The sequence below is a fragment of the Rhineura floridana genome, chromosome 13, assembly GCF_030035675.1.
Source record: "Rhineura floridana isolate rRhiFlo1 chromosome 13, rRhiFlo1.hap2, whole genome shotgun sequence".
NCBI lineage: Eukaryota > Metazoa > Chordata > Lepidosauria > Squamata > Rhineuridae > Rhineura > Rhineura floridana.
The window spans coordinates 11080971-11105850 of record NC_084492.1 but is presented as its reverse complement, the minus strand read 5'-3'; the positions used below and the strand labels follow the sequence as shown (position 1 = coordinate 11105850).

The 24880-nt window shown below is 46.8% G+C and overlaps 1 protein-coding gene across 12 annotated transcripts in view; it reads right to left on the bottom strand.

Moving 5' to 3' along the window:
- ESRP2 (epithelial splicing regulatory protein 2) overlaps positions 1–24880 on the bottom strand; it is a 93251-nt gene that overhangs the window by 11774 nt on the left and 56597 nt on the right. For 4 of the 12 annotated variants that reach the window (XM_061594632.1, XM_061594630.1, XM_061594636.1 and 1 more), the window contains 4 exons: positions 13785–14009; positions 10793–10991; positions 5467–5683; positions 4463–4640 (listed from right to left, as the gene is read on the bottom strand). In XM_061594632.1, coding sequence (XP_061450616.1) covers positions 4463–4640; positions 5467–5683; positions 10793–10991; positions 13785–14009 — 819 coding nt within the window. The remainder of the gene's footprint in view (positions 1–4462; positions 4641–5466; positions 5684–10792; positions 10992–13784; positions 14010–24880) is intronic. The other 8 variants (XM_061594633.1, XM_061594631.1, XM_061594640.1 and 5 more) reach the window with 3 other exon arrangements.

The following is a 24880-nucleotide window of genomic DNA, read 5'->3' as shown; positions in this document are numbered from 1 at the left end:
TCAGGTTTCTAAAGAAATCCAGAGAAGAGAAAACGTCTTTGTTCAAGCATATATTTGAAAGGAAGCCCTTTGATCCCAGTGAAGTCTGCTGCCCCATTACATGGGGAGGAGGGGCGGGGGCTTGGGGGGATAGAGAGAGGGAGAGCGCATATGCCTTTGGCATTTCGCCATTAGTTTATTCCACTGCACACACACCCTTCCTACATCTCCCTCTCCACCCCATCTTACCGCTTGCAGAAGACATGTGGCCATCACATCTATTCGAAAAGCCAAAAGGGACGGATACAATAAAGCCTCTTGGCAAGGCTGGGCCCGACAAAAGCTCAGTACTGGTTGGAAAAATTATTATGCACCCTTACACGTAGAAGCGGTTGGCCGGCCCTCTTCATGAGATTACACGGAGGAGGAAGCTAGGATGAGCATGTTTGCGCCCTCAGCCACACACACCACACCCTGGTCTCCCTCCAGATTGTGGAAGACATCTGCAGGGTGGGTGGGGGCAGGTGGGGGAAGCTCTACCATACAGAACAGAAGTGGCTTGTCAGGGTGGGGTGCAGCCGCTACGCCAACTTCCTGCCTGGTGGGTCACTTACCAGGGGCAAGGGAGGTCATATCTGTACTGCACTGACCTACCTGCCGCTTTGCCACTCCTCCTCTCCCTCCCAGTAAGCAACAGCATCCCACTGGCCAGGAGGTTGGCGTAGTGGCTCTGCCCCACCTGGACAGCCACTTTTGACTTGGAACTCTGGAACATCGGGGTTCTAAGATGCCCAGGAAGCCTAGATGAGTAAAGAAGGCTCCCGACAGTAGATGGTCTCCATCCAACTTGGTAGAGGATTCCAATGATGGGCAAGCCCACTTGTCCCTGCTTCCTCCTCGAGTTGGGGCGATTCCTCCAAGGACAGCCCTTCTTCTGTTCAAAGCCATGAAAAGCCACCAACAGTAATTCTGTCTCCCCTCCACCTTTTAAAATAAGCAAAGCATTTGTAATTCCACATTAGAACACCACCATAATCTTGTGCAAGCTTTTGAGTTCTGCAGAACTCTGCTAGACTAGATTAGAGGTGGAGGACCTCAGGCCTGGAGGCTGACTGCAGCTCTTCAAGCCTCTCTGCCTGGCCGTTGGGACTCTCCCTGCACCACATCCCCTCCCCAGCCACACCCTGCAACACCACCTCGCTGCCACTCACTCCCAGCTCCAGCCAGGACCTGCTTGCTGTCTGCAAATGCAGCAGGCGCCACCAGGACATGCCACGTGAGCCGAGCGGCCCGTGTGCATGCATGGGGCCTGCTGAAGTGCATGACCTTGGCTGGCTGCCTCTGCCTGCTCTCTCAGCTGGAGACATTGATCAATGGCACCAGGAGACAGCCAAAGGCAGGCCAGGCCAGGCCAGCAACATGCAAACAGCAGGGCTGGCAGAATGCTGGCTCGGGGGGGGGGATGGGAAAAGCCAGGGAGCTTAGGAGGAATGGCTCGGGGGCGGGGCAAGTGCCATCCACAAGCAAAAATTGGCCAAGTCAAGGAGATGCAAAGGTGGGATACAGCGGGGGGGGGGGAGCTGTTGCCGCCACCAGCCTCAGCATCTACCACCTGAGGCAGATACCTCTTTGTGCCTAATGGTAGGGCTGGCCTATTTTTAAAAGAGCTTGAACACTATTTTTAAAAGACAAAAATCTTAAGATACAGCCCATACAGTCCACCATGAACTTTCATCCTGCTCATCAGAGACGGCCACACGAACATGAGCTTGCATGTGCATCGTGCCTTTGGCAGCTATCATCACATGCGCACTCCCACCCCTGGCTCCATCCAAGGCAGCTTGATCTGTGCTAGCGACACCAAACATCCTTTGACTGTAAGACCTGTGCCTAATGACCCGCTTTTATGACTTGCTGCATTTATTTATTCACTGAAAGTCTTTGTAGCTTGTCTTTGTGCCTTACAACAGGCCCCCAAAGCCTTAAACCCAAGAAGATGAACACACAACAGATCTAACTTTCTTAAAAAGGAAGGCAGTGTTGGTGCTGGAAAAAGGCTCTGTAATTCCAAATGCTGCTCCTTAAAGGCTCAGCAGTGGGTACATGACAAAGTTATGGAAATGTAACCTTTCCCCACCCTCAGTGGCTCTTCCCAGCACTACTGGTGACTAAAAGCTATTCTCAAGCCCTCTGATTAAACCCTCTGCGCCAGTTTTTCCTAACCTTTGGCTCCACAGATGTTGCAGGACTACAATTCCCAGTAGCCCCAGCCAGCATGGCCAATGGTCGGGAATTATGGGAACTGTAACCCAGCAAGATCTAGAGGCCCAAAGGTTGGGAAAGGCTGGTTTATGTTGAATCAGACCATTGGTCTACCTAGTGAACCAGGATTGCCTCCTCTGACCAGAAGCAGCATTCCAAGGCTTCAGAACAGAGGACTTCCTGAGCTCTGAAAGTCAGCCGCCTTGCACCCGAGAAGCCAGGGATCAAAGCCAGAGACTGCCTGCTCTGTAGAGAGGACAATATCAGCAGAAACCAATTCCAATCAGAACCAAAGAGAGCCCTGTCGCTGGATCAGCCCAGAGGCTCATCATGTCTGACATCCTATTCTCACAGTGGCCAACCAGATGCCTTAATGGGAATTCCACAAGGAGGACACAAGAGCATCCGCAGAAATATTTCTGGGGGGTGGGAGGGCAAGGTCTATGAATCGTTACTGCAGGTCGCTAGCAACCCATTCCACTTACTATTACATTTAGAATTCTGGGGGGGGGGGTGGAGCACCCTCCTGTGAACACCCTTGGGAGGACATGAGTGCAAGAGCACTCTCCCCTCCAGCAGTTTCCAGCAGCTGGTATTCAGAAGCATAGTGTGTGTGCGTGTGCGTGATGAATGAATAAATAAAACAGACACCATACTATTTTGGAACAAAGACATCTTATAACCCTTCCATCAGTGTCACAGAATCATGGTTCAACACTACTGCAGTGGGAAGCCAGAATGTATATTTCAGCTGTGTTTACTATGCTACAACCTGTCTTGTGCTGCGCAGTCAGAACTCCGACACTGCCATGGGCATAAAGAGCCACCCTTGAGAAACACAGAACAGTATAATCAAGAGCCATTTAGCTCCTGTGGAAGACTTCAGACCTCCCCCTGCATCCCAGCCTCATACGCTCAATCTCCCACCGATCCAGACTTAGCTAATGGCAGCCGAGCCAAACCTCCGCCTCTACAGCACTAAAGTCTTTGTGTGACAAACAGGGAGGTGATCGTTCAGTTAGACACACCAGTACAGGGGGAAGTTCAGGAACAGATCCTGGAATGAGTGAATGAGTAATTCATTTTTGAAAAGACTGTTGAATATGGCAGGGCCGATTGAGGAGATCTGGGAACAGATTAAGATTTGTGAAAACGCCAGAGGTGCAGGAATGCCTTCTTTGGAGGAGAAGGAGGAGGAGGGAAAGGAACTAAAAAAGGGCACAAGTATTCCTATGTATGACAATTGTTGCTTGGAGGAAACTAAACAGAAAATAATACCCATATGTGAAATAATCAATTATTGCCCATTATTATTTTACAGCTGCAATCAATCAAAAACACTGTTGCGCTCAAGCTGAAAATTGGACTGTTGCCCTCAAGCTGAAGATGGTTTCCCATCCCTAGTTTTTGTTTTAAAAGCTGTCCCCAACTAGTTAGATAACTTTTAATGCAAATAGTTTGTGTCACTGGCAAGTGTCATCTTAAAAGGCAGCCTTTCTTCTCCCTTTAGATGACATCCACCTGCAAGGCTTGTTTGCATCGTCGAAAAACAGAGGAAGCCTGCTTCCCCCTCCCTTTAGAACAGTTGTCTCTCATATGCAAATGTAAGGAAATATAAAGAAGAGGTCAATCCTACATAAGCTGCCTCAAGTTGTTCGAGCAATGTTTCATTTACAAACATCACTGACAAATGAAACAACCATTGGCAATGATAAACCAGTCGGACCTGCAGCAGAATGTTGCAGTATATCCTTTCAGCTAGCAGGAGTGCTCCAGATCCCAACAGGCCATTCTCTCCATAACAAGGCATTCTATCCCCACCCCGCTTTCCAAAAGATACTGAACATTCTGTGGCTCCCAAGACGCTCAGTCCTTGCTGGGCTATGTGATGGATGGTGGTTTCTTTGTTGTCATGCCCTTATCTCCCCCACCTTTTAGCTGTAATTCTGCAAACTTTCTAGCTTTAATTCTGCAAAAGTTTGGATGCCCCTGAGCATGCTGATACCTCCTTCACAGTAGCCCTGTTTTGCCTCCATTCCTGTCAACGCTCACCAAACCTGAACAGGAGTGCTCTCTACGTTTTGCTGCAGGATCCACTCAATTAACAGAGACTTTCCCCGTCACAAATGACACATTATATAAAATGTTCCAGTGGCAGCTCACCATTGAGGGAGATCTGATGATGAAGAGGGTGGGGTGAAGGTAGAAACTGAATACTAACCTGATATCCTTGGAAGAAACTGAGGATTTCCTTCATTCCTGCATTATAGGGCAATCCCTGCATCCGGACTAAAGCACCAGGCTGGGGCAGCATCGGAGTGTGTGTGGCTGAGGCAGCGGCCGCGACTGCTGCTTGGGGTGCTGTGATGTACCCCACTGTGGTAGGGGACACCGGCGGGCTGGAAGAAGAGGGGGGCAAAGCAGGGTCCAAGGGCTGTTTCGCACATGCAGGCGTCCCATCTGATTGGTGGGAGGGAAGGTCTAAACCGATCCCAACGAGAAGCAAGCATAGAGACTCAAGCAGCCCTGCCTCCTCTGGCTCCACCCCTTTGGCCCTCAGAAAGTTAGCCAAGTATGCATCCGGCCGTTGGGCTGGTACAGTCCCCCAACCCCCACTCTAGACACAATACAGTTGTCCTTTGCTTTTTAGTGTTTTTATTCTATGGTTGCTTTTTTTTTTTAACGTGCTGTAAACCGCTTTGATGTTTTTAACAATATAGCAGTATACATTTTTTTTAAATAAATAAATAAATAAATGCAAACATACATGGGAACACATAGGAAGCTGCTTTATACCGAGTCGGACCGTTAGTCCATCCAGCTCTGTATGGCCGACACTGACCAGCAGCGGCTCTCCACGGTTTCAGGCAAGAGGGTCCTCCCAGCCATACCTGAAGACGCCAGGACCCTCTGCGTGCAAAGCAGATGCTCTGCCAATGAGCTATGGCCCTTCCCAGCCGCCTGGACTCCAAACAAGGGACGGGGCTGTGTGGGTCGAGGGCTCTGTCTCCTCTCACCGGGGGGTGCCAGAGAGCTACCTTCAGCACCTTTGCTCTGCAAATTGGCCCTGGCCCAGAGAGCCACAGAGCGGGAGAGCTTGTCTCTTGCAATGGTGCCAGCAACGGGGGTGGGGAGGCAGTGAAGCGACCCAGAGGCTTGCCAAGGTTTGGGCCAAGGAGCCAACTTTGGCGCAAAACTCTACCCCAAGCCCAAACTGGAGAGTACCTGGGGTAATAAGCGGTGTAGTTCATGTAAAGCTGAGCAGCCTGAGCTGGGTAGTAAGTAACAGTTGGAGTGGCGGCGGCAACGGCGGCAGCTGCAGCAGCTGCTGAAGCCTGCTGGGTCCTGCTTTGAGGCAAGAGGGCTTGGGACTGATAGATTGCCGCTTCCGTTGGGATCACGGCGGCGGCTGTCTGGAAGGCGTAGGTTGGCGGAGAAAGACCTAAGGATGAAAAGCACAAAGCAAAACCCCAAAAACATGAGCAAGAAAGCGTCCATTGGGAGGGCGCGTCTCTCCTCCCAGGAGCTGCCAATGGATGAACAAGGAGAGGGCTTCCCAACCTTCAGAGTCTAGGTATAAAAGCGGGGAGGGGTGCTACAACTTGACATTGCTTCTAGTTATTGCCACCACTTGCTAGTTGCTACTGTCACAGGTAGAGTGTCAGACTAGTACCTGGGAGACCTCGGTTCAAACCCAGCATGAAACTCACTGGGTGACCTTGGACCAGTTATTTTCTCAGCCCAACCCTACCGAGTTGTTTTTGAGAGGATAAAATAGGGAGGGGGGAGTACCATGATACCCTTGGGAATTCCCTCCCCTTAAATATTAGTCAGTCTCCATCTCCGTTATTTTTTTGGCACCTACTGAAGACCCTCCTCTTTCAACAAGCCTTTTAAGTAGAGACCTTATCCCAGTCTGCATCTGTGTTGGAACTGCTTTTTAATGTTTTTAAACTTTTTTTTTCAAATGTTTTTAACGCTTTTTTTAAAAAAAAGTTTTTAAAGATGTTTTGTTTTAATATATTTTAAAGTCTGTTTTTATGATGTATTAAAGTGTTTTTAGTGATTTTGTTTGCCGCCCTGGGCTCCTACTGGGAGAAAGGTCAGGATATAAACCAAATAAATAAATAAAATATATCGGCTTGAGCTCCTTGGAGGATTTATTATAAAAGTAATAAATAAGTGACTCTGTGATGTTAATTGGTCTATTGGCAAGCTTTATGCAGACTTAGTTTTTCTTCGTTAAAATTTAAATGGACTGGTACTTGTTGAACTGTTAGCATTGTAGTGATATTATCATTTTAATTATGCCATGTCCACCTGCCCTGTGGCATCAGATGTAGGGAAGTAAAGACGTGCCTCACTCCCAAAAGTGGGGCTTGCAGGTATCTTTGCTTAGCTGATTGGCAGTGGCTGTAAACCCCTGTACCTTTGCCCACATGGTTTGCTTTCAAACCACCCAGGTAAAGGAAAATGCTTCCTCTGATGTCAGGTGGTCAATGTCCCCGCCCATCTGTCAAAAGGGCCCATGGGGCTTGAGACAGGTCAGGATCTAGCCCACTGGCCAGGTCTAGTTTTCCATCCCAGATTTAAGTTTAAACATGAATGAGCCATTTCTTTCATTGTGTGTTACAAGCCAGCCAGTGTGTTGCTGAACTCCTTTACTGAAAGTAGTTCATTGATGTGTTTGCTCTCTTTTTTATGCGTTTGTCCACTAATGTATATTACAAGTATATTCATACATCTGTGGGTCTTATTGTTGGTTGCACATGTTATATAGGGACATTCATTGCATATTCTATTTTACTGAAAGCCAGACATGCTGTCTTGGGGCTTTATTCTCTGGTGGTGGATGTTGTTTTTCTGTCTCTATAGAGTGATTTGTAACTCTATAGGATTGGTAACACCGGCTCAACAGCTACTGTGGCACCAGAACAATGATAGCTGACTTAAGGCCTTGCAACAGCCAGTCTTCTATTCTTTCAGGTTCCTCTTCTCAGCCACATTTTAAGCCGTGAACTGATTAGCAAAATGTGGAAGGTATCAATCCACATTCAAGTTCTGGCTCTCAAGTCAACCCTTTTGCTGTCCTCCCAGAAAAACAAAAACGAAATCCAAAAGCCGTGCTGAAGATTTCATTGTTCAGTGCACAACGCATCCAGCAAAACTGTTTACAAAGTGTTTTAAGACTGTGAAAATCCAACAGGTTTCATCACTCTGCTTTGGTCCATCAGAACTCTTGTCCCAACAGATACTCTCTCTTCAACAACAAGCTGTCCCTGAAGACCAGCACCTCCCCACTGCAAAGAGGTGGGAGAACAAGAAATCTCACCGGCAGCTACAGAACAGAATTGCTTCCCATTTTAAATAATAATAGTAAAAGTAATTACTAAGCAAGTTCTGCTGAAAGTGGAGTTTATTGCAGAGGCTTATTTGGCGGGGTGGTGGAGGTAACACAGCACGCCAACAGCAGCAAAGTACATAATAACAATATAGGGGCATCTATACCTATCAATGCCCTTCAAAATATTTCTAAAACAGGACTGCAAGCCCTGTACAATCAATCAACTAAAGAGCTTAAGAAAACCCTGCTAGATCAGGCCAGTGGCCCATTTAGTCCATCATCCTGTTCTCACAGTGGCCAATCAGATGCTTGTGGGAAGCCTACAAGCAGGAGCCAAGAGCAACAGCGCTCTCCGCAACTGTGGTTTCCAGCAATTGCAATTCAGAAGCATGCTGCCGCCTCTGACTTGTACTAGTTCAATTGTGTTGTTGTAACCCACCTGGAACCTTACAGTGAAGGGCAGGGAAGAAATCTTACCAGTAAAATAAAACAAAATTCAAGGTACAATTTATGAGGATTAAAAGAGGTTCAGACAAATTCATAGGGGATAAAGCTATCAATGGCTACTAGCCACAATGGCTAGGTTTCCCCTCCATCGTTGGAGGCTGTGTGCCTCTTATTACCAGTTGCTAGGAATCACAAGTGAGGAGAGTGCTGTTGCACCGAGTTTCTACCTGCAGGCTTCCCAGTCGGGCATCTGGATGGCTGCTCTGGGAACAGGATGCTGGTCCAGATGCACCTTTGGCATGATCTGGCAGGCCTCTTTTTATGTTCTTATGGGGGCCTACATATGGTCTCCTATCGATATTGGTGCCAAATTATACAGCAAGCATTTGCTGATTAAACTAGAGGATTGGGAAGCAGCTAACCAGGTTATCTGCCCGGAACAAGCTGGCTTCCGTAAAGGGCAAAGCACCATTGACCATTGCTTCACTCTCTATTACTTAGTGAGGCGATGCATGCTTGGGCCCACAAAGCATCTTTATGTGGCTTTTGTGGACCTGGTGGCCGCCTTTGCCTCGATTGATAGAGCTATGATGTGGTCTAAACTCGCCAACTCAAATATTGACAAGCGCCTTTTGTTCTTAATTAAGGAACTGTACTCCAACACCAGTGCCAAAATTAGGGTGGGACCCTCCGGCTCTTTAACTGAATCCATAGCGGTTAACAAAGGGGTAAAACAGGGCTGTCTCTTAGCCCCAACGCTATTCAATCTTTACCTTAATGACATAGTCTCCGAACTATTAGGCCCAGCCTTTTCCCCCCCATCGTTAGGGAATAGGAAAGTCTCACTACTCTTATAAGCAGATGACATGATTTTACTCTCCATCACTCGTATTGGTTTAAAGAGACTTTTGGCGAGTCTGCATGAATACTGTAATAAGGAACGTCTCCAGTTTAACTATCGAAAAACAAAGGTAATGGTCTTTGGGAAAAGACATCATAACTTTAAATGGACCATTAGGAGGCATCCAACTGAACAATGTCGTACTTTTAAATATCTGGGCATTCAGTTTCAAGATACCCTCTAATGGAAAAACCAACTTGCTCTCATGAAATCAACAGCACTGAGATCTATGGGGGCTATCCTCAGATTCTACAGGACTGCTGGAGGTAATCTTGTGGCTCCGGCACTGAAAATCTTTCAGAGCAAGGTCCTGGCGCAGATCATGTATGGGGCAGCAGTATGGGGCTGGGAGGACTCCTTTTCCGCCAGCCTTGAGTCCATTCAAAATAATTTCCTTAAAAAATTATTGCGATTACCTACTGGTACCCCCGTGGCGTTCCTCCGCGCAGAGTCCGGTTTACCACCAGTAAGTGCACGAGTCCATAAAGCCCTGTTCACATTTTGGGGAGCTACAATTAAGGCACCAGCCAAGATTATACTGAATGCTTGCCATGTAGCTGCCTCTTCCGAAAGCTTCTGGCTCAACTAAATTGAGAAGGTAGCCCATCGATATCACATCCCGGTCCAGGCTCTTAATTCTCTTAGCAGAACCAAGTTATGGGAAACCATCGACCGGCACAGTGAGTGGATGGACAGATTAGCGATCATCAATTCTAAATTCTCAAGATGGTACGCTTACATTTAAACAGGACCACCTGAGGGCCAGATATCTAACTTACCCCATATTGGTACATCTAAGGCATGCCTTTGCTGCGCTTAGGCTCCAGACGATGCCAAGTGCGGCCCTTTTCGGCCGGTACCATCAGATACCGTGGGAGCAACGACTATGCATCTGCGGTTCTGGGGTTGTGGAAGATCTGCCCCACTACCTGCTGGACTGCCCACTGTACACACATCCCAGGTCCAAATTCTTAGGTGATCTGACTTCGCGGATGGGAGTTTGCCAGGACATCCAGCTTATCACTTTTCTATTAGCCGACAACGATTATATGGTCACATACAGGGTAGCCCATTTTGCCCTGGCAGCGCAAAAACTTCGGGCCAAACATTTGGATGTCCCAGAGCCTCAGGGCCAATAATACCGTACACTACCCTTATGGGGGAGTCTGCTTATTTGCATGATTTTATATGTGCAAGGTTGGTCTGGAGCTGCTGGGGCAAATATTAATCCCGAATGATATCGCATGTAGGTAACCTCAGACTTATAGGGAGAACCTGTTCTTTTAGGAGATTTTAACTAATGCTGTGTTGTTGTTATGTATTGTGTTTGTTATGTATTGCGGCGGCTTAATGGCTATGCAATGAACTTTCTGCTACTACTACTACATATGGTCTCCTATCCAGGCACTGACCACAGACAGAACTACTATGAGAGTGCACAGAATACACTTAGAAGGAAAGGATATTTTTTAAATAATTTTTCAAACAACAAGCAATGGCTTCTGTTTCTAAAAAAATAAATTAAGGTGCCCTTGACTTCCTCAGAAAAGCCACCCACACTGAGAGTTTGCCAATATACATAATTCATTTTTCATAAACAAATCAAATGAACAGTTAAAAGGCAGGCGATCAATCAATTAAAAGTATCAAAGCGGTTGACAGTCCTGATAAAAATGCTTGCGAATCACATCAAAATTTTGGGCCCAGCTTCCAATCCCAGCCTACCCACAGAGGGATGATTAACAGATCATAACTCAACCCAAGGCAGAGAGGGCAAGACCCCACCGCAGCGCCATTAGCACCTACCAGCGCGCCAGCCGTTAGCAGCACAGAGAGAGCAGAAGAACGTGGAGACTTACATGGTAACTTACATGGTGGCGGAGACAAGCCACTACGGTTTAAAGTGCCACCCATTAAAACAAAATTCATCTCCTCTCCTGAACACTGGAACACTTCCACGTAACGGTCTTTCATCATCTTCTTGTGACACTTCTGGGCCACCAGGAAAGCCCGGTCGGAAGATTTCATCTGGATAAAAGCATCACCAGACGGACGGCCCTGGGGGAAAAAAGGCAGAAACCAGGCAATGAGAGAGAAGAAACAAAGGAACAGCTGGATGTGAAACACACAGGCATTTTCCCCAACCTCGTGGTCAGCAGTTCATCAGTAATTTGAGCATACAGTTTTAGCATGAGTAATGGCTTTACAATTACTAGCTTTATATTTTAAACGTTTTTATGTAACTTGTTTTTAGTGTTTGCTTTTATCGGTGTTTTTAATGAAGAAGCTAGATTGTCTTCTCAAAACCACTTAGAGGTCTTTTGTTTGAGGAAGCGACATACAAATTGGGTTAAAGAAATAAAACAAAATCAGCTCGTCACTGACAAGGGAGTAAGCCAATTTTCTGATGCATTCAACCATATTAAATAGGACCAGTAGGGATCCAGTTACATAGGGCATTCCTTAAAATCAGGGTCGGAAGCCTAGCATCAGGGGGCCAAGTGTGGCTCGCCAGGCCGCTCTCTATGGCCCTGGAGAGTTTCCCCAGGTCACACAACCCTCTCTCGCCCCTCGCCCCCCTTGAGTGCTTTGCCTGGTTACAATATATTAAAGCAGCTTCCTATGTTCCTGTGTGCAGTGGTGGCAGGTGCACTTGGGACTGGTGGGGCGGGAGGCAGGGAGCCCAACAGCGGGTAGAACCAGAGCCAATGGCAGGCAGCGCCAGCTAAATCTAGTTTTGTCCCCATCCACTGAGAATGAGGAGGAGAAGGAAGCTGACAGCCAGGGCCACCCCCTGGACTGGCTGTTAGAAATCAGGTGGGAGTTAGCTGAGGGCAGGCTGAGGTTGGTGGGGCAGTGCCTTGTTTGGCCTAATGGACCAGTCTCCACTGCCTGTGGCTGCTGTGCCATAGCAGCATAAGTGTGGGGGAGGAATGATTGTGGATGCTCCTGGTGAGAGGAGGGAGCGCCAGGGGTGGGGAGTGTGTAGTCTTGCCCCCCTTTTTGGTGGTAGCAGCAGAAGTGGGAGTGATGCTGCTACCCGTACATACACCCTTGTGTGTTTGGGTGGAGCTGGTTGTCTTGGCTGTATGGTTGTGCTTTGATCTGCTAGACATTTTTGTGATTACTATGTTAGTTGTTTATATTGATGCTTAAGAAGATCTTTTAAATGTTTTAAATGTACAACTTAGTTTTTCTTGTACTTGCGATTTTTGATTATACTGTAAACTGCTTCGAGGCTTCTTTTGACATATGAAGCAGTATACTAAATAAATAAATAAAAACGAGCAACTCCAGAAGATGCACTCCCTCATAAGGAGGGATAACTCCTTGCCCGTCAACAACAGATTTGCAGCTACTTGCCTGTCATCTACTGGCCAGTACTGGTCTGTCATCCATCAATTTGAGATTACTTGCCTGTCGATTACTGGCCTGTCAATCCATGGATTTGCAATTACTTAGATCAGAGATGGGGAATCTCAGGTGCGAGGACTAAGTGTGGCCCCCCTGACCTGGCCCTCTGGACTCTTCCAAGGCCATGCCCCCTCCCCAGCTCACACCCCTTACTGGACATGCTTTGCACTCCCTCCTTGAGTGTTTCACCCAGCTGGAATGCGTCCTGGAACTCTGACAACCCTCGACTGCCTGGGTGGAAAATAGAGGTGTGTGTGTGTGTGTGGAAGCTACCCTACTGTACAGAAGTAAAACAGAAATTTATTGCTGGCCCTGCAACCCATTGGCATGCGGCCCCCAGAAGGCTGCTGAGAAGGGAATGCGGCCCTTGGACTGAAGAAGGTTCCCTGTCTTTGATTTTAAGGTTAAAAATAATGTAGAGATTTTCTTTTAAAAAATAACAAATCTGCTTCCCCAATTAACCTGGGGCACCCTTTTAACGGATCGAAAGCTTTAAAAAAAACTAACCTAATGGGCAGACTACACACTGCTACCCTAAAGCAAGCAAACAAATCCTAAAGGGCAGCCTGTGCTCAGCAACGAAGTTGCCCAGCCTTAAGGAACACAGCAACCCTGGGGCTTTACAGCCAGCAGCAACATGAGATTGGCTCTCCAGGGACCAGTGATTCCCAGGGGGAGGGTATTCTGGGCACTTCGCATCCCAGTTTGAACTGCCTGCACTTGCCTTCTCTGAACAGCATGTGGCATCAGGGAGAAAGGAATTCGTATCTGGCAACAAGGGCTCCCAATGCAAGCTCTGCAGAGCCTGACAGGTTAACCGACATGTCCAAGATCAAGGAGGTCAATCTTGCCACCACTCAAGAATGGCAAAACAGGATAGTGTCCTGATATCAGCCAGGATTCTGCTGGAGGGTCCTCTCGCTTAATAATAATGATAAAAAACTTAGGAGCTACTGCCTTGTTTCTCTGAGAGCCAAACCCAGTCCCTTCCTGCCCAAAATCTGTTTTTAATCTAAATCTTATCACAGGAATGGGGCACCTGTGACGGAAGGGCCTCCAAGCCTCTGGATCTGGTCCTTTCCCCAGGCCAACCCCCCTGCCCGAGCCACACACCCCTATTTGGCTCTGCTTTGCACCCTCCCGGAGCTTGGTTTTTTTTGTTTGGCCTGGCTGGGATGCCCCCTCAAACTCTGATAATGCTTCGCATTTCGTTAGATTGGGACGAGCAGGAAAAGTGTGTGCACGCACGTGCGTGTAGAAAGTAGCCTACTGTACAAAGGTAAAATTTACATTTTTGGCTCTGTCCACTTTTGCCTCTGGGCCCTGCCCATCCCTGGCATGCGGACCCTGGAAGGTTTCCAAGAATGGACTGTGGCCCCTTGGGCTGAAAATAGTTCCCCACCCCCTGCCTAACAACATCATTGTGAGCCCCCGTACCTGTTGGTTCAGGACCATGTGGACTCCGTGCGGCTTGATGTCCACGGTAGCATCTCCCATGAACTCCAGGATGTCATCAATCCCAGCCGTGTAGGGCAGGCCTCTGAGCCGGACACAGTCTCGTACGCTGCCAGCAGCAATGGTGTAAGGAGGCGGCATCACGGGGATGATGGGAGTGGGGAGAGTGGGGATGAGAGGGGTAGACATGTACCTGTTGAGAACCTGCTGGCAAAGAATCAGGAAAAAAAAAACAGAAACAAAAAAAAACAGCCAGAGATTTTATTATTATTAATTAATTAATTTGATTTATATCCTGCCCTTCCTCCCAGTAGGAGCCCAGGGCGGCAAACAAAAGCACTAACAACATTCTAAAACATACTAGAACTTTAAAACATATTAAAACAAAACATCTTTAAAAGCTTAAAAAAAAAGCTTTAAAAACATCTCTTTTTAAAATGCTTTAAAAACATCATTAAAAAGCAATTCTGTCACAGAGATGAGAAAACAGGAGAGTTTTTCAAGATGGGCAATGTAGTCAGAAAGCAACCACAGAACAACTCGACTGCAAGCTAACACAACTCGCTCATCTATAAGGCTGCAGCACTTGCAACTTATCTCTCGGAGCCGACTGATCGCCAGGTTATTAAGATGATAATTAGCCTGCTGGATTTCTCAGTAGTTAAGATGAGTGCTTGAAAATCCAGTCTCTCTTCTCAATTCACTTGGACAGGGTGGGGAACATCAGTGCTGGAGGCTGAATGCGGCCCTCCAGTCATCTTTGTCTGGCCCTTGGGACTCTCCCCACTCTGCTTCACTTCCTCCTTACATGCCTTTGCCTGCCTGGGGTGTGCCTTTGAACTGCGGTAAGGCCTCTCGCTTGCCTGAACTGGCGATGGGGAGTTGCGTGGGGGGGTGTATGTAATGTGAACGGCAGCCATTCCCAAACCTTGAAAATTGCCAAGGGTCTTGGTGGACCTTGTGATGTTCCTATATATTAGTGTATATATGGTAAGTGCTGGTTGTTTAGAGTATACATGGTAAGTAGTGAAAGAGGAGGGGGAGTGAATGGGCAATAGAATGCTTGATGATTGGCTGAATGTTTAAAATGGCTGACAGTATAAATGAAAGGATGACAGGTAAATCTGGGTGAATGTGAGGTGGTGAATTGTGGAATCTGGGGGGAGAAGAGAAAGAGTGGATTGCTTGGTGGGGTTTAGAGAGTTGTTTACCAGGAGGGAGGTGGAGTTCGGATTAGGATTGAGTAAAACCATATGCTTATGTGCCTTAAGAAGAAATCTTGTTAATCTTGTTAGCTTTGTTATCTGTAATAAATACTTAATTTGGTTTACCAAAGGCCTGATCCTTGGCTGGGGTTTCACAGACCAGAAGGGAGGGTAAGGTAATGACCAAGGCTGAAGGGGAACTGTAACAAATGGTGGCAGCAGTGAAGAGAATAACAATACCAGTATTCTCCAGCTACAAAAACAGCAACTGCTGAAGGGGCCAGAGACCATCTACCTGTGTGAGTTTCTGCAAGACCTGCTCCCTGCATTTCTGGCTAATTTCCACCTGGCCTGGAAGGGTGGGGCCCTGTCTCTCTCCAGCTACAAAAACAGCAACTGCTGAAGGGGCCAGAGACCATCTACCTGTGTGAGTTTCTGCAAGACCTGCTCCCTGCATTTCTGGCTAATTTCCACCTGGCCTGGAAGGGTGGGGCCCTGTCTCTCTCCAGCTACAAAAACAGCAACTGCTGAAGGGGCCAGAGACCGTGTGTGTGTGTATGTGCGTGTGAACCTGCTGCTCGGGATGTCTATAGACTACTGGGGTTAGTTGTTTTTTAGTTGTTTTTGGGGTCAAGATTTAATTTTGGAGATTCATTTTTGCTGTTATTTGGACTACAGCATATTTTTGTTAGACACTGTTGTGAAGTGTGTGGGGATTGCTTAATTGTATATTTATTGAGATGTTTTCATTAGTTTGTTGTTTATTATTATTGTTTGGCTACTTATATACTGTGTATATTTATATTTCTTTGTTGTATTATTTCTCTGTTGTACACCGCCCAGAGAGCTATGCTAGTCGGGCGGTATAGAAATTTAACAAATAAAATAAATAATTCAGAGTCTCTGGGAATACTAGTATTGGGACGTTACTGGTGGTTGCCTAGCAGGGGGATCTGTTGAGATCTGTGCTAGAGCGGGGAGAGAAAACATAAGAGAGAGCGGTCTGGACTGGTGGAGTCCCTGGTGGTGCCTAGAGACAGGCAGTAACCACGAGCAGGTAGGAACCTGACAGGGAGAGCCAGGGAAGGACGCCTCACAGACCTCTTAGCTCTTTTTCTGCCTGTTGTATAATTGTAATGTGTCGTGCCAGATGCTGCATGATTTTAAATTGTATTTCCATAGGTTCTTTTATTGCTTATAGTGTGTTTTATTGGATGACCATTTGAATTCCATAGAATTCACATTGCAAGTGTTCTTCACAGGCATGCCACAGACCACCTGAAGGAAGCTTGCAGACCACCGTTTGGGAACCCCTGACCTACGGCATTGGCAGGGCTGGAATGTCACTTCCTGTAGAAAGGCAAGAGCCCTGTTGCATCCATTGCTCTGCCCGCATTTTTATTCTGCCCCCCACACACCTCCGGCACACGGCCGCCAGAAAGTTATCCATGAAGGAATGCAGCCCTCAGACTGAAGAGGGTCCTCCCCCTGCTGTCTTTGGAGCTGATCAATGTCATATGAAATTGCTGTTTCCCACCCTGAACCCTTGAGAGGTATGACGGGCTAAAAACCAAAGTTAAAATAAAACCAAGACCTCAAAAGGGCAAATATGTCGCATCAAGCAGCCCCCGACTGCAAAGGAAACTGACCCACAAAATTAGAAGGTCACATCTTAGGAAACACGACAGCCAGGTTCAGACAATTGTCTCTCAGCTGAAGACGTTTTTGCCTACACAGATCCCTCTCCTTTGATCCTTCCCCCCCACCATGAAGCAACCAAATCACACCAAGAAATCATCATTTTCTGTTTCTAGTAGGGATCTATGAACTACCAGAAACAAAACAAGCCAGGATATTCAACCAACTTCAAACTGTGGTTTAATGTCCTGGCTTGTTCGAAAGGTAGTAATTATAGTACCCCAGTTCAGTTGAAATGGGAAACTCTGGTTAATTACAGATTCCTAGTTTGATGGTTTGTGCTTGTAAGGGAGGATCAAAGGGGTTGCATGCATGCATATGTAAAAGGCTTATTAAAACCGATAATCCAAACAGAGCAAGTAGCTGTTCAATGGTAGTCCAGAGTATGATTTAAGCAGGACTCAAGGTGTCAGAAATAGAGGAATGTATTAGTGGTACCCAGTACTGTAGTGGCAAATTCAGAAGTGGAGGATCCTGTCATGATAGTCACAGTCAGGCCCCCTCCCCCCTTTTTGCTGCTGGTTTGAGAATGGGATCCTTGTTAACGCCTTCTCCCACAACAACAGACATCCTTAGGAGTCAATAAGCATTAAAGGGGAGGGTGTTAGCTACTGAGAAGTGTCTTCTCAGTGGCTAACTCAGCTCCTTTCCTGCTGATTGGAGCCAATCAGAGTGAAAGAACAAGGAAGCATGTTAGAACTCAATGGCTAACACACTTCCCTTTCATGCTGATCGGCTCAAGGATGCTGGAGACATAGGGGCCATGCTGGAACCCTGCTCCCAAAAAAGTAAGGGGTCTAAGACTCCCCTAAGATCCTGGACAACTACATACCTGGTGGTACCTAACCCCCAGGCTGAGTAAGATTTATAGCGATGCTCAGGGTAAGTGATGGGAGATGTAATGGGCCTAATACTAATCTTTTGCATATATTTTGGAGTTGTTCAATGATTCAGTATTAGGTACTGGAACTCGATTTGTGACCTAATCCAGGATATGCAGTACCAAATAATTCTAAAATATTGCTTCTAGGTTATTTAAGAGTTATTGGTTTTGAAGATGATTTAGAGATGATATTAAATCTTTTGACTGCTGCAAAAATAAATATTGAAAAGGCTTGGAGACAGAAAACATCCCCCTCCCCAAATCTTTGACAGGTACAAGAGGATTTGGGATATTGTAACACTATCTAAGCTGACATTACAGGAAAGAGAAGTATGGACAGGCAAATCTATTTTTGGAATGCTGGACTGTGTTTTTTTTTTTTGATAATGTGCATCCATATAATTTATTTTACTGTAAGTAATTAACATTTATGTAAATTATGTAAATCTATGCACTTTTCTTTAGCTGTAATTTTATTTATCATTTAAATAATAACAAAAATAGAGGAATGAATGCTGAACTGAAAAATCCAGCTCCTTCTGCAGTCCAGTGGAGCGGTTCTGACTAGGCCCAGTAAAGAGGATCATTGCTAAGAAGGCTTAATTTGGCGAGCAACTCACATTTCACAGAGGTTTGTTGTTCAAAAGTTGTTACTTATTCATTTGTCACCAAATACAAAACTTCTCTAGGCGACTGACATACACATAGAAAAACCATCATTGAGTTTAACAACAAAACAGTAATACAACTTTATTGGGATTCAATTGAAACAAGCAAAAGCAAAATGTTGGACTTGTCTGCCTGCATGTATGAGTGTGTGAGTGTGCGTGTGTGAGAGAGAGAGAAGCCGAGGCCAGCTTTTTTAAAATGGTATATATGGCAAGACTTGCTTTTTGATGACTGCATTTGAGTTAGGGCAACAAAAATTGCACCCAACACATGTGCTTTCAAAAAGCGTGTTTAGTTTCTCCCCGCCCCCCATTACATTTTTTTTTTTTAAGTTTGGAAATGCAATTTGTGGATATAGAATGCTGTTTAGACAAACATGTACTAAAATCTAGAGTAGCTGTGGGGAGCCTTTGATGCTGTTAAACTACAACTCCCATCGGTCCCAGCAAGCACGGCCAATGGCTAGGGATGACGTGAGTTGTAGTTCAGAAACATCTGGAGGGCCAAAGGTTCCCCACACCTGATCTAGAGGATGCCATGCTACACCTTGCACTTGGCTGTACAAAATGCCTGTTTACAGTCATCCACATAGAGAAGAGGGAGGATGTACCTGGGGAGATGGCAGGGATTATTAAACCTCACCCATGAGCACTGATCAGAGCAGGTAAGCGATGCAGGACTAAAACTAAGCAAGCAGACCATCTCTTGCTTAGGGAACTGCCCCAGGGACATCTAGAAAGAATGATACCTGTAATGGCCACTGCAGACAACCAGAGCTTAATAAGCCAAGATATGGACAAGCCTTGTCAGTGCTTATGCAGCAACCTCACTCTTCCTTTCGCAGCAGGAGAAACAAACTGGGAACTCTTCAATGAACTACAATTTGCTATTTCACCCAAACTGGGAAACCATGATTAATGGCTCCGGGACATAAACCATGGTTTGAAGTTGGCTTAATATCCTGGCTTGTTCCATAGCTTTTGGTTTCCTGGCTCGGCCAAAATGGGAAACTACAGTTAATGGATGACATCTTGTTTTGTTTGCTCAATCACAGGGAAGCTGCACACCTGGGCAAAAGGACGGTTCATATCTTGGCTTATTAAATAGAAATAAGATTGCTCAAAAGCCGCCCATGAGTCCTTTCAAAAAGCAAAGAGAGAGAGAAACAAGCAAGGTTACTGAGCGGCAGGCTCCAGGTAGTGGGAGGAGTTGTACCACTCTCAGTTGCTCATTACTGGTACATTCCCAGGCCACATTACATCAGCGCCTTGCATCAGATATGCAAGAGGGAAGGGAGGGTCAAGACACACTGCAACTACATGACGAGCCAAGACTCTGAACAAAGGGTGGGTGGCTACACACAGTGCAGCTCTGTCCTCCTGCCAAATAAAGGTCAGCACTGCAGATCAGTAGTTCCTAATATCCCTGCTTGCTTTAAGCAAGCTCAAACAAAAAAAAGAGTTTGAGCCACAGGTTAATTTGAAGCATCTGAAAAAAATCAAACTAACACCACCACACACCTCTCCTAGTCACACTGGAAAATTTGCAGTCCTCTTATTCTGACCATTTGGGAAGTACCATCAGTTACCTGCTTCAGACACCTTTGTAAACCCAGACCATTACACTGAACCCTGGCTCTCTTTTGTATGGTATAATGTTTCACTGCATTTCTGTTTTTTTTTAATTGCTGTTTTTAGTTGTTCGCATGGATGGCTTTAAACGTCTATTTGGTAACATTGTGTTCTTTAGACTGTTGTTCACAAGAGATATTTTTATGTATTAAGCGGTTTTAGAAATGGCCTTAAAATAAATAAAAAGGTATTTCTGCTAATGTTGGTTAAATGCTACACAACAGCCATTAACTTAAAAACATGCCTTTGTTCACCCATTTTGTTTTGAAGTCTTGAGTGAGATCATCAAGAAAAGCATCCAAGAAGTGTCATTACAACTTGCAAACACATGCGCACACACACACAGTGCACAACCACCACCACCAGCAGAAAGATCCTTTGCCAGAAGGGAGCCAAGGGAAATCTCGCCAGTCCCCTGGCCTCCCAATTCCCAATGGCAACGTTTTTAAAGCTTCTCCCTCTCAAGTCCCTCCCAACAGAGAGAAACCAGACAGAAATAATTGGAGACATGGCTGCCTGTTGAGGCCTACTGTTTAAAAGCAGATTGAGGAGGACAAGGGAGAGGCACTGAGGCTGGGGAAGACGGAGCAGCAAACAAGGCGGCTGCTATCTGGGTAGCGCTCTCGTTTGGTCACAGCTATTCAACCACACACACAAACATCAATTAAGCCAGACTTCCCCAACCTGCTGCCCCTCCAGATGCTTTGGACCGCAACTCCCATCAGCAACAGGGCTGGTGGGGGGGGGATATTGATGGGAGTTGCAGTCTAGGACATCTGGAGGGTGACAGGTTGGGAGAGGTTGGGTGAGGCTTTGAGAAGGTGCCACGGTGCCCCTAGTGTCTTTTGCTGCAGCAGACTAACAGTGCAATCCTAACTATGTCTATACTTGGAAGAGTTCAACAGGGCTTACTCCCAGGAAAGTGGGGTTAGGGTTACAACCTGATATGGCTCCTGTCCCCTCTGGAATTCAGCCTAGACTGCCTTCTTTTCTCATCTGACAACTCTTAAAGTGTTACGAAGGGTGTAAAAACAGGGATCTGAACCCGCAGGGTCAGCATGTGCGTTTCCTATGTATTATTCACCGTTTTTAATTTTTAAAAAGTGAAATGGAGGAATTGCATGTTTACCACTAACACAGAAGCAGCATGTGCAAGACAAATGAGACAGACTTGCCTGAGGTCCAGCAGATAACACTAGGAGAGGTGGGGAGAGGCCGCAGCTCAGTGGCAGAGCCCAGTCTACATGTGAAAGCTCCTGGGTTCAATCTCCAGGGAGGAGAAAGGCTCCTGTCCGAAACCGTGGAGAGCTGCTGCCTGTCACTGCATACAATACTGATCTAGACAGACCGCTGGTCCGTCTCAATGATCAGGCAGTTTCCCAGGTTCACCTATGACTCAGTAAAAGGCACCATCATATGTTCACAAATGTGCACCAATAAATAATGTGCTAAAACCAAAGTGACCTGTTTCTATGCAGCAATTTTTCCTCACTCTTCCGTCTAGCAGAGGTTTCTTTGCCAAGGCTTTATTTATTCATGCAGGTGTAGAACCTACCCACTTGATGTGGAAAGGAGCATCGTAGCAAGCCACACTCAATAGTGCAGTCAGGTTAGGACAGAGCCTGCTGGACCGGGTCAGGAGCCCATCTAACCCAGTATCCTGTTCTCACAGCGGCCAGCCATACACCCACGGGAAGCCTGCAAGCAAGACCCGAGTGCAAGCACACTCTCCCCTCCTGTGGTTTCCAGCACGTGGTTTTCAGAAGCATACCGCCTCTGACTATGGAGGCAGAGCATAGACATCATGGCTGGTAGCCATTGATAGCCTTATCTGCCAGGAATTTCTCTAATCCTCTTTCAAAGCCATCCAAGTTGGCGGCTGCCACTGCCTCCTGTGGACTGAATTCCATAGTTTAACTATGCACTGAGTTAAAGAAGTACTTCCTTTTGTCTGTCCTGAATCTTCCAACATTCAGTTTCACTGGATGCCCACGAGCTCTAGTGTTATGAGAGAGGGAGGAAAACTTCTCTCTATCCACATTCTCCATGCCATGCAGAATTTTATACACTTCCATCATGTTATCTTTTCATCGCCTTTCCTCTAAACTAAATGCTGCAGTCTTTCCTCATAGGGGAGTTGCTCCATCCCCTCGATCATTCTGGATGCCCTTTTCTGAACCTTTTCCAACTCTACAATAGCTTTGGTGAGGTGAGGCAACCAGAACCACACTCTGTATTCCAAGTGTAGTCGCACCATAGACTTGTATAATGCCATTATTGTATTGTCAGTTTTGCCAATCATCGGCAAGCCACTCGCTACAAGGTTACACCTACATTTAGGGCTTGCCTGTGTGTTAAGTTACAGAATGGTTTTTCCCATTTCACAAGAGCGTGAAATTGCTGCTATGCTTGCTATTGTCAAACAGGCTGAACTAGAACATTTCCTGTGCTTAAGAGCACCCTAAACTGGGTCATACTAAGAGAAGAGGCTTCATGACTCTGGCAAAAAGTCACCTTTGGATGCAAAACCCAGCATGCTTCTGATTCAGGAGATCACTGCCCTTGCAGTCAGGGAAAGACTCTGGACTGAATGGCAGATTTTGCCTACACTTTGTTGCTCTATAGCTCAACAAGAAAAGGGGAGCAGAGACCTCAGCCAGAAATAGCAGCCCTCCCCCTGTCCTTTGGTTTGGCTGTATAGAAGCTGAAGCCCCTGGTGGCTGGACTGGAAAGAAAGAAGCAATGGAGGCTGGTCACCTTGGGTGAAGAGGGCACCACCCCACTAACCTCTGCGTGCTCTCAGCCAGCCCCCACCTGCCTGCCACCTTAGTTACAATCAGCCCAGAGGGTGGCAGTGGCAGTCAGCTTCCCCCTCCTTTGCCTCGGTGTTGCACCCAGCAGGTAGGAAGATGCAGACAATGCTAGCATTAGTTGGCTCTACCTGTCATTGGCTCTGGCTCCACCTACTGTTAGCCTCCTGCCTTGCACCCTACCAGTCCCAGTGAACACCAGGTACCACTGGAAAGTTGGAGGGGTGTATCTAGGGCTTTGCTTGTTATGTGCCTTCAAGTCAATCACGACTTATGGTGACCCTATGAATCAGTGACCTCCAAGAGTATCTGTCGTGAACCACCCTGTTCAGATCTTGTAAGTTCAGGTCTGTGGCTTCCTTTAAGGAATCAACCCATCTCTTGTTTGGCCTTCCTCTTTTGCTACTCCCTTCTGTTTTCCCCAGCATTATTATCTTTTCTAGTGAATCATGTCTTCCGCAAAGGTTAAAACTGCACAAATGTTCTTCCACTCATGTGCAATGCAAAAAGCACAATACTTCTTCATTTCAACAGGGACACAAACATTCCTTTTTAGGAGGTCCTCAAGCGCTAGCAAGAGAAAACTGGGTGAGCTTTATAGCATCGCTACCATGCACTGACCAAAATCAGCACACCCTTGCAAAATGCCCTCCTTTACAATGGACAAGGATTTGCATGAACATATGGCACTGCCTTGCAGCAAACAGGGCTAACGCTAGATTTGAGGGGTACCCTGGGCAAAGGGCATCCCCCAACAGGCCTCACCCTCTCCCCGGGCCAGCAGTCAAGGGGAAAAGCAACAGCTGAATGGAGCTGCCCCTTCAACGGCCTGGAGCTCCAACTGCCACAGGCTGCAACTCAGAAGCATTGAAAAGAAATTAAGATGGCAGTGGCCCTAAAAATTTTTTAAAGATTAAATGGGCACCAGCCTCAGTGGATCCTCAGCATTCACTACAGGGCACCATGTGAGGATGCCAGGGCTGACACCAAATCTACCTGTTGGTCTATCCAGCCTAGTCCACTGGGACAGGGGGGTACACCTGCCTTGGGGACAATGCCAGGGTGGAGGCTGAACCTGGTATCTCTCTCTGACCGGCATCCTTAGTGGTCAAGGATCCAAGCTGCTGTTGTCTAAGATGAAAACCTCACAGAGACCCTGGCGCACTTCTTGGGACCGATTTCACCTGGCCCGGATGAACAGCAGTGAAATCCTGGGACAGAACGCTCCGACAACTGCTTTGCCAATTGCCCCGAAACAGAAACTCAAGAGATAGCCACAAACTGTGGGTTATGTAAGCAGGCTTCTTTGCGGTTATAAACAGGGTTTGCTCATAGCAGCAATGCAGTCTCTTGGCTCTTGGCCTAAGTGAGGGATGGGTATCCTGCGGCCTGCAGACTTTGCTGGACAATTCCCATCACCCTTTGTCCACTGGCCACGCTGGCTGGGTTTGATGGGAGCTGGAAACCGGTGGCCCTCCAGATGTTGCTGAATATAACACATGTTCCCTGTGGCCAACACATCGGTAAGGCACAAGGAAAGAATGCTCTCTCTGGTGTGCATGCGGCCATAGTGCTCTATAGGTGTTGCTCGGCTCTATCTCCTGTCATCCTTGATCATTGGCCATCTGGGCTGGGGCTGATGGGGGTTGGAGTCCAACAACATCTGGAGGGGGCCTGCATTGGATACCCTTGGAGCGATAATAAATCAACAGGATGAACATCCTGAAGGAGTAGTATAGTGGCAAATTCAGAAGTGCAGGGTCCCTTCATGTTAGTCTCAGCCATGCCCCCCTTTTTTGTTGCTGGGTTAAGAATCAGATCCTCGTTCATGCCTTCTCCCAAAACAACAGATATCCCTAGGAGCCAATAAGCATGAAAGGGGAGAGTGTTAGCTGCCTAGAAGTTGTCTTTTCAACGGCTGACTCACCTCAATGGCTTCAATCAGCAGGAAAGGACAAGGAGGCATGTTAGAAGACTCTTCTCAGTGGCTAACACACTCCCCTTTTATGCTGATTGTCTCATAGGATGCTGAAGACATACCCTGCTCCCAGTAAAGGGTCTAAGACCTCCCGAGACCCTTGTCAACTGCACTCCTGTGTAGACGTTCAGGTCATAAATTCCAAATTAAATGCATTCCTATCCATTTTTTTTTAAAAAAAGATGGAAACACCTATATAACGGC